This window comes from Crassostrea angulata, chromosome 8 (assembly GCF_025612915.1).
Source record: "Crassostrea angulata isolate pt1a10 chromosome 8, ASM2561291v2, whole genome shotgun sequence".
Lineage (NCBI taxonomy): Eukaryota > Metazoa > Mollusca > Bivalvia > Ostreida > Ostreidae > Magallana > Magallana angulata.
The window spans coordinates 56,194,133-56,204,621 of NC_069118.1; the positions used below are offsets into that span (position 1 = coordinate 56,194,133).

The following is a 10,489-nucleotide window of genomic DNA, read 5'->3' on the forward strand; positions in this document are numbered from 1 at the left end:
ATTGTTATGTATTCATTAATTGCAAATTGCAAATTTAATTTTGAAACACAACTCTTGTTTTTTATGCGCAGTAGCGTTATCACTTTCCATTAGATTCTTTCTAGAACCTTTTCTCGCAGATACATTACTCTTATCTGTCCATATAACTTGAAGGTTAAAAACGTTGGGCTTCTTTAAACTTGAAATAACAGCGAAACGTGTAATTTTTTATGTGAAATACCTGGTTTTCTTATCAATTTGATAGATAAATCGTTGGCTTGTAAAGTTTATTTCAACGTTTGAAATACCACAGTCATTTAACATCAAATAAAGGGTTCTCGCAGTAATCATTTTGATAACATAAAAATATCCAAGTCAATAATCTTATAAAAAAAAATATGTAAGCACTTGATAAAATCCTTAACAGGCAACAACATAAAGAAGTATTTGCAAATAAAAAATTAATAATCTAAATTTAGTAGCCTATTAAGGTTTTCCCGTTAGTTTCCGGAATAAAACGAAAGTAATATACAGTCCTATACAGTTTAAGACTTTCGCAGAGTGAAAGAGGAGAACATGGCAATACCCCTACAGCCTGAAGAACAACAATCTTTAAAGCAGATGATTGGTGGGAGCTCGAGGCTACGATTAACGCTTCTTTACAAAGTCAGCAGAGATGGAGTTAGCGCCTGGACCTTTCACACCAAGTGTGACTCCCAGGGACCCTCCATTACTGTAATCTACAACACCAAGGGTACAGTGTACGGGGGTTACACGTCACAGAGCTGGCTGGGTGCTGGAACCGAATTCGGTGCACACGATGAAAAAGCTTTCCTTTTTCAAGTTAGATATAATGGGAAAAGTGTAAATAACAAGTTTCCAATCAAAGCAGATAAGTACGCAAATGCAATTGCCTGTTGTCAATCCTCCGGGCCAATCGCAACTTCTCGGGCCTTTCCGGCAAGCTCGGAAAAACACCTCGAATGTATTAACATCACCGGATGTTAGAATTTTATACAAAATGGAGTCGCTTCCCATTAAAATAAGTATCGGCTAGACAGTCTTGTATGCCGCTTCTGTGTTATATTTTAGTGTATATCGTTTACTTTAATGAAGTAATAACTCACATCTCAACAGATCTTAAAATGTGTTCTATTTATATCAAGTTTTACAAAAAGGGGGGTTGTCATGGACGCCTAGGTAATACATTCGAGGTGTTTTTCCGAGCTTGCCGGAAAGGCCCGAGAAGTTGCGATTGTCCTCCGGGCCGGTATTTGGAAGAGGAGATCCAAACATGCCGTATTTTACAGGTAAGATAAATCCGTCAAACGGAGTTTACACATTAACGACCGCAAAAGTAGGCACTGTTTATGATATGAAAAGTACTGATATTTCTGCATTTACCAATGATAGCCTGGAAGTGCACGACATTGAAGTTTACAAAGTCGATGGTGAGTATACAACAAGTACAAAATTTTGATATTTATCCAAAACTTTATGTTATTTTCTGTTTCTACTAATAAGAAAATTATAACCGGCCACGACAACAGTACATTTCTTTGTATAGTAAAAACTGTTTATAAGGAACAAAATGTGAACATTTTGATCCGCAATTTTCACTGTTCTTTTAAGAGGGAGAATTTCAACTGACTTCACATTCCTGGAGAGTTACATCTAAATTTGATAACCAGGTAAGATGGCTGAAACTTATCACAAGAAAGTTTTAGCCAAAATTAGTCATTATATATATAATCATATAATCTTGTTAACTTTATAGTCAGTTAGATCAAACATTGCGAGGTCTGAATAACTGTGTGATACAAGTCATGTTCGTTGAAGTGCACATTCGCACGAAGACAGGATATTTTTCGAAATGAGATTGCTCCTTTATAGTGGGTTGTTTCTTTATCATTCAAAATAAACAAAAGATTGTATTTCGACATTTCTCAATAATCTGAGTAATACCAGTTTTTTTTTCATTTCTATGTCAAAACGGACAGGGTTCATTTTTGAAGGGGCTTAAAGATTGGTCTGGAATAATGTTCAATACACACATTAATATATGATAAATAAACGATAAATGACAAACGTATAATACCCTAATAATGAATGGTACAGTAGTGAAAGAACACAATTTTTAACACAAGATCTGAATATTAAGTCATGTTCTCTCCCTTTTCCAAAAATTCTATTGTTTTGTTCATCACATAGTACATGCAAGAGTTGAAAAGAGACGTGGAAGAATACACCCCGTTGGAAGAAACTGGGGTAGAGCAAGTCAAAGTGCTTCTTACCGGTCAAGTGAAGGCTGGGAAGTCTAGTTTCATCAACACCATCATCTCAATATTCAAAGGAGCCATACAGTGGTAACAACGTTATTGTTGACAAGCCAATCGTGTTAAATAGTTCGTGTAACGTGGGTGATCGTTCGTGTAACGTGCGGGATCGTGCGTGTATCAGGAAAAATAGTTTGCGTTTTTTATCGTGCGTGTTCGTGCGTGATCGTGCGGTTTTTTCGGTTTGTAACTTTTTTTACGGAACGTCAGGATTTATTCTTCAAACAACGACAAGTAGTTTTTGTAAAACAGTGTGAATTTTAAACTTTTTTCCATAGAAGAACATAAACAGTTGTTAACATTCATTCTATCTTTCATGGTTAAATACATTTATCAAGTATTTCCACAGCTCATTCAATCCTTTGTTCGGTCGAGTTAGTTTTGCATAATGTTATAGTCAGCCTCTATCAAGCATCCACTGTGTCTTGACACATAATTTCAATCATATTAGCAATAGCGGCACGTTGAATGAAAGCAGTCAAGCTTACCCACTCCCCGTTTTAAACTAAACGATTATCCCCAACGTTTTTCTTTCAAATGAAAATACGATACGCATTCCTATCTGAATATTTGTTCGAAATAATTTTTTTTATAGATGCTTTAAAATTTAGAAAAAAATATTTACTGTGAATAATGAAAATATTCAATGTGGTAAATCGAAATTCCATGGAACAAGGTGACAAATTTACCTCTATCCCGCATAATCAAATCGTACGTAAGGGAACTGGATTACATAAACAGTCAACCCGTATGTAAATAATTTCGTATAGTTAATGCATTATCTTCATTTCATTTACACTTAAGTTATTATTCGTTATGGAGACAAAAAAAATTAATTTGTGTTTGAATCATATATTTTTTTTTGTATGGATGTTTAAAAGTGTTAAATCGTAAAATACTTATGTTTACTCGTAAGATATAAAACAGTGCATTGCTTCTGTACATGCCGCTTTTTAATAAAACACAAACATAAAGCAATACAAATTAAAGCAATACGTTTTCTTAATACTAATCTTAAAAATTAATTTTGATTTTGCGTGTTTAATGGTGTAGAATCGTTCGGTTGCGTGCTTTATCGTTTTTGTTCGTGTATCGTGAAAATTCAGTAAGTTAGTGATCGTCCGTGTATCGTGCGTGATCGTTCGTGTATCGTGCGTGATCGTTCGTGTATCAGAAACGTGCGTGTCGTTTGTCAACAATAACGTTGCTACCACTGTATCAAGCCAGGCTCCGTCTGGATCAACGGGGAAAAGCCTGACAACCAAGGTGGAGATCAGTATTGTATAAAGGCAATCGCATTCAATTACGCGTGCTGTGTCAATGCATTAAATATTTGGTAACAGTTTAAGGAAATGGTGTAATATAAACGTGCTCAAAAATGATTTGAAGGTGGTATGGGAATTCTGTCGATTATAATGTTGATAAAGGTACACTATAATCAAATGGAATTTTAGTAGATTTCAAATTGGAGGATATGTGCTCACATATTTATGTAGTAAGGAAACTTTTTAATTGTCTTATAATTTTTTTTTCATAGCATTGCATTTATATTTAACCTCTGTCGTTGTAATAACATTTTGCTTAAAAGAAGTGATAATATACTAGTAGTTGACTTTTGCTACTCGTCAATGCAGTTTAGAAACTATGACGTGAAGAAGGGAAGATCAGGACCACCTTTAAACTTTAAGTTGTGCGATACGAAGGGTCTGGAAATTGATGATGGAATAGATCCCACAGAATTCTCTTACATCCTCGATGGAAACATGCCGGACAAGTATTTGGTATAAAATAGAATTCTTTAAAATTGTCTAGGGAATGTTTGATACATGTTTTAATGTGTTGTGACTTGTTCTAAAACTATCCCTAATTATTGGTCTGCATATCAAATCTAGTTTATGGTGAACATCTTGAAGCTTTCAAAGCATCTTGTTTACAAGGCTTACGGGTAGAGTAGTTGAAAACGTTAGATTGATAGAATAGTTTGTGTCTTCTTCTTAAAAGAGAAATGCAATATTATTCTACGAAATCCATTACCAAAATGTGAAGACTTTTTCCATTGCTTTTTAACTAGGCGTCATATCATCACCAAATTTGGAATACAAAATGCGTGTATTTCAAAAATTTCATTGCACTTGATAAATTCAAAATATTAAATATATTATTGTCCATCTAAAAGTAGGGTTTTTTTTCAATTCAAAAAATGAGGTCATGTTGCACGGCCAAATTTTGTGTTCTGTAAATAATAAAACATATTATAATATCGAGAGTAATTTCAATTTCAATTCATTTGGCCTAAAGTTATAAAAGATTAAACCTCAATATAGTAGCTTAGCGTAACTATAATGTTTAGAGAAACTGTGCGTACGTCATCTTGGTGTCATATTTTGAAAGCTACCGAGCTCCATGATGACAAAACATGTATAATTATAATCGGGTTACAAACAAGAGGCCCAGGGGCCACATCGCTCACCTGAGCAACAATTGCCTTAATTCTGATCAAATTAGCATTACAGTATCAAAATATCTTGACAACTAAGTACAATAAATGTTGCTAAAAAACTGAAAATCTGCCATTTTTTATCCATCTCTTTTTTGAGGTAAATACCAAGCCCTTTTTGTTGTTGTACCTATTTTCTCTATTCCTATATACCCCCCCCCCCCCCATTTCGTGGCCCCACTTTTCTCTAGGGAATCATGGTTTCATCAAACTTAAATCTGCATAACCTGTGCTTTCACACTAAGTACTAAGTTTTGGACCGAAAACTTTCCCCGAATATTTTTAAAGATTTTCTTTATATATTCCTATGTAAAAATTCAAACCGCCATCACGGCCCCGCCTTATCACTAGGGACTGTCTTGCAAACTTGAATTTACACAACCCCAGGATTCCTCTATACAAGTTTAAGCTTTTTCTGGCCAAATAGTCTTTAAAATGAAGATTTTTAAAGATTTTCTCTATATATTCCTATGTAAAAATTCATCCCCCATTGTGGCCTCACCATACCCCTGGACTATTATTTAAACATCTTGAATCTATACGATCTGGGGATGCTTCTACTCAAATTTGGGCTTTCCTGGCTTAATAGTTTTGAGAAAAAGATTGTTTAAAGATTTTCTCTATATATAAAAATGTATCCCCCATTATGGCCCCGCCCTATCCGAAGGGACCATGATTTGAACAAACTTGAATCTACGTTATATGAGGATGGTTACACGCCAATTTGAGCTTTCTTGGCCAAAAAGATTTTAAAAGAAATTTTTATAAAGATTTTCTCTATATATTCCCGTTTAAAATTTCATCCTCAACTTGTGGCCCCAGCCTACCCCCAGGGACCATTATTTGAACAAACTTGAATCTACACTATCTGAGGATGCTTCCATTTTAATTTGAGCTTTTCAGGCCGAATAGTTTTTGAGAAGAAGATTTTTAAAGATTTTCTCTATATATTCCTATGTAAAAATTCATCCCCCATTGTGGCCTCACCATACCCTGGACTATTATTTAAACAAACTTGAATCTATACGATCTGGGGATGCTTCCACTCAAATTTGGGCTTTCCTGACTTAATAGTTTTGAGAAGAAGATTTTTAAAGATTTTCTCTATATATAAAAATGTATCCCCCATTATGGCCCCGCCCTATCCCAAGGGACCATGATTTGAACAAACTAGCATCTACATTATCTGAGGATGGTAACACGCCAATTTGAGCTTTCTTGGCCAAATAGATTTTAAAAGAAATTTTTATAAAGATTTTCTCTATATATTCCCGTTTAAAATTTTAACCTCAACTTGTGGCCCCACCCTACCCCCAAGGACCATTATTTGAACAAACTTAAATCTACACTATCTGAGGATGCTTCCATTTTAATTTGAGCTTTTCAGGCCTAATAGTTTTTGAGAAGAGGATTTTGAAAGATTTTCTCTATATATTTCTATGTAAAACTTGACCCCCCCCCCCCATTGTGGCCCCACCCTACCCCCAGGGACTATAAGTTGAACATACTTGAATCTACACTACCTGAGGATGCTTCCATTTTGATTTGAGCTTTTCAGGCCGAATAGTTTTTGAGTAGAAGATTTTTAAAGATTTTCTCTATATATTCCTATGTAAAACTTTATTCCCCTCTTGTGGCCCCTCCCTACCCTCGGGGACCATGATTTGAACAAACTTCAATCTACACTACCTGAGTATGCTTCCACACAAGTTTAAGCTTTTTAGGCCAAATAGTTTTTGAGAAGAAGATTTTTGAAAAATACCCAAAAAATTTCAATAATTCTCAATTATCTCTGCTTTAAAGAGGACGTGGCCCTTCATTTGAACAAACTTGAATACCCTTCACCTAATGGTGCTTTGTGCCAAATTTGGTTGAAATCTGCCCAGTGGTTCTTGAGAAGAAGATGAAAATGTGAAAAGTTTACAACGACGACAACGACAGACAACGAACAAATTGTGATCAGAAAAGCTCATTTGAGCCTTTGGCTCAGGTGAGCTTAAAAGCATTCTCATTAATTAAAATTGATATCAATATATCAATAGAAAAAAATATTGATGCATTTAATGTCTTTGTTTATGACTTTCATGAAAAATATACTATAAACAGCGAAATTGTCCACTGACTGTCTCACTTTGATAAACCTTTTAATCCATATTGCTTTGATCTTTTTCAGTTTAATTCTTCAACGCAGTTTAGTTCTGATAGTTCTGGTTATGTAGCAACTCCATTACTGAAAGACAAAATTCACATCGTTGTCATCGTGATGGATGCCACAAGCGTAGACATTTTCCCACAGGCGATAATTGATAAAATAAAAAAACTGCAAGCAAAAGTTAATCAGAAAGGTATGATATCAGTTGAGTTTTACATACATGTAGCAATGATAACTAACAAGCATGGTCACTAAATTTTCCTAAGAAATGACGTACATGTAAGATTGTTCCTGAGATATGGCACCCTATAGTGACCAGTCTGCCCTTCCGTCAATCCATCCATCCGTCCGTCTGTCCGTCCGAGATCTCTTGTTCGGAGCATATCTTCTCTCCCCTTGACCCAATCGGGCTCATATTTCACCCACAGAGTGCCTCTGGGTAAAAGGTGTGCAGTGACCTTGAACCATGTTTCTAGGTCAAAGCAGAATTAAATGAAAAATCGTTGTCCGGAACATATTTTTTCTCTGGTCCAATCTGGCTTAAACTTCATTCACAGAGTGCCTACGATAGCAGGGTGTGTAATGACGTTGAAAGATATTTGTAGGTCAGGTGTCAAGGTCATATTAGATATTGCAAAATTCCTTATTCAGAGCATAAATATACTCTAGACTTGGTCCCATTTGACTCCTACTTCACATTACAGAGCTTTTGGGTTAATGATATGCAGTGACTTTATAATTTGAACCAAGTCAATGTGAAGGACATACCAGATTTCTTTAAAATCAGTTTCAGACCATAGATTATCTCCCATTTGCTTAATCTTGCTCAGGTTGAACATAAATGTATGTATGTATGTAAGGGGTAATGAGATTGAATTAAAAGTTTTATACCAGCTGAAAAATTTCTAAATATAGGTCAAGGTCAAAGCAAAATTCTCTGAAATGCGTTTCATTCTTTCGTCCATAATTTAAGCGGGGCTCTCTAAAAATGGTCACCATCTCAATGTTGTTTTGTTACATTTTGATACATATAATTAAATTAACAAAAATTCACATATTTTAAAAAATATCAACTATAATTTCCCTTTTCTAACAATTAGCGGTAATTTGCAATTGAAAAGCATCTCCAAATGCTCGTTACTTAAATTAAATGATTATATTTTAAATTATAAATGTAAAAATAATACTTTATTTCTGATGATTTTGCAGTTGTAAAGGGTAATTGAAGAAAATGTAGAATACTTTTTTTACTATCAAAAATATGTTTTAGGAATTCCACAAGTTGTCCTTCTTACACAAATTGACAAGATCTGCGAAGGTTTGCAATGGAACGTCTCCAATACTTTCTCTATTCCCGCCATCGGAGATCTGGTCGACAAGGCAGCGGACCTCGTGGGCCTTCCTCGTGCTCACATACTTCCTGTCAAAAACTACGAGAGAGAAATGGAGCTTCGACAAGACATCAACATTCTAGCTTTGTTAGCTCTCCGGCAAATACTGAATTTTGCCGACGATTATTTGGCAAGCTACTAACATACTAGATGAAGAATTGAATGATACTTAATGGATAAAATGATGTTAAAGTGATTGTGTTATATACATTTTAGCATTGCAGAGTTGACTCTGTAATAGCCAGTTTTAATCAATGCTATTACTTGTCTTTAATTTTATCTTAAAGCTGCTTGGTCCCGTTTTTGTTATCATAGTATCAAACAATTTTCCATATAAACCATTTGTTTTACAAAAGTTATGAACGTTCTCCTATTTACACCAGCAGAATCGGTCTCCTTTCAAAGTTACAAATATTCAAAGTAAATTAAAATAGTTTCTTTTCGGCAGACGAAAAAACAAACCAAAAGGCATCATGGGATGTTTAGAAAAGGAACCGTTTGGTTTCGTCCCCAAACAGATTGGAGTTGTACAACCCACATGCTATACATAGATTGTAAACAAAGAAAACCTCAGAAATATTAGCAAAACGTACACAGGTTTATTTGTAGTTTGCCTGAACATTATGACCTTTATTTATAGCGATCGTAAAAAAGTCGTAATACAACCATGCCTGTCTTGACGTCAGGGGTGAATTTTAACATTAGGCGAAATAACGCAATACCCTTTTATGTCGTTTGTTTTGTGAACAAATTTTGTACATATTTTTTTTCATTGAAAGTTGGATTAATTGACTGAGAAAACTACTGCTTTTTCCATTAATAAACATATACTTAGCATAACCATCGTTTAAAAACGTGCACAAAATTTGATATTAAATCGGATCAAGCAGCTTTTATAATTTTACATAAACTATATAGTTTTGATATTTTCTTTTCAAGCAAAACACGATAATTTGATATGAATAAATGATTTATAAACGTAGATACATGTAGCAGAATGCTGAATTTATTTACATTTTCGAAGCAACTATGGTTGTACTAAATCCGTATTTTTCAGATATCATAACAAATGAATAGATTTTGTATGTAAAGATTATTTTTGACGAAACAGGGGAGTTGTATGATATTATGTATTTCTCAAACAAACTGATTAAAAAAAAATATCCTGTGTGAATATTTAATGCTTAAGAAAGCTGTTTAAATATATACACAAAATTTGATTGTTCATATGCAAAATATGTTAACATAAGAAAAGATGCACATTTTTTGTTTAAAGACATTGTTGTAGAATCATTTAGAAATGTAAATGTAGCAATTTTTATTACTCTATATTTATTGATACGAAATTTCATAAACCAATCCAAGAGGATAAATGGAACAGGATATTTAACATTACAGAAAGTTGTATTTGGAAAAATGTATATATGTCTAAAATTAAGAGTATGTATGAGAAAAGAATATCAGAATTTAACTACAAATTGTTACATGGTATTTTGAACAACAATGCTTATGTAAGCAAGTGGAATAAAGATGTATCCCCGTTATGTGAAATATGTGAAGATGAAGAAAATACTAAACATTTACTATATGACTGTAAAACTATCAAGACTATCTGGGAGAAAGTCAGCTCCTTTCTAAAAGTTGATATTACTTGGAAAATTATTTACTGGGTTTCTATGCTGACGTAAGAGACAAAACACTGCTTTTAAACAACCTTATAGCTTTTATTGCCTTTAGTATGTTTAAATATAAGATGAAATGTAAATTAAAGGATGAGAAAATATCAGAGAAAAACCTCTTATTTAGTTTGAAAAGTAATCCGTGTATGCAAAATACTGTTCTAAAAATGACTGGTTGTATTAGAAATGATATTTACCACGATATAGGTAATTATTTGTAGACACTAAATGTGCGATGTATGATGATGATGATGATGATGATGTTATAATGAACATGTGAATGAGCTTGATTTTAATAAAAGAAAAAAATGATTAAATATAAAAACCGTTTTCTCAATCTTCATCTAACTCTAATAGTATATTCATAAAAATACATGACATCAGTGGTTTTTATATAGAATTAACAGAAAAAGCAACTTTCCCATATTTCATGGGTTTTTGAAAGTCGTGTAGAG

General features: G+C 33.8%; 1 protein-coding gene across 1 annotated transcript; it reads left to right on the plus strand.

Annotated features, from left to right (window-relative positions):
* Positions 1 to 515: 515 nt before the first annotated feature.
* LOC128158617 (interferon-induced protein 44-like) lies at positions 516 to 10,281 on the plus strand. Its single transcript, XM_052821546.1, has 8 exons — positions 516 to 897; positions 1,232 to 1,430; positions 1,612 to 1,670; positions 2,191 to 2,345; positions 3,539 to 3,581; positions 3,950 to 4,096; positions 6,986 to 7,157; positions 8,235 to 10,281. Exons 1-8 carry the CDS (start codon positions 556 to 558, stop codon positions 8,495 to 8,497), a joined length of 1,380 nt encoding a protein of 459 aa, XP_052677506.1. The 5' UTR covers positions 516 to 555; the 3' UTR covers positions 8,498 to 10,281.
* The last annotated feature ends 208 nt before the right edge of the window (positions 10,282 to 10,489 follow it).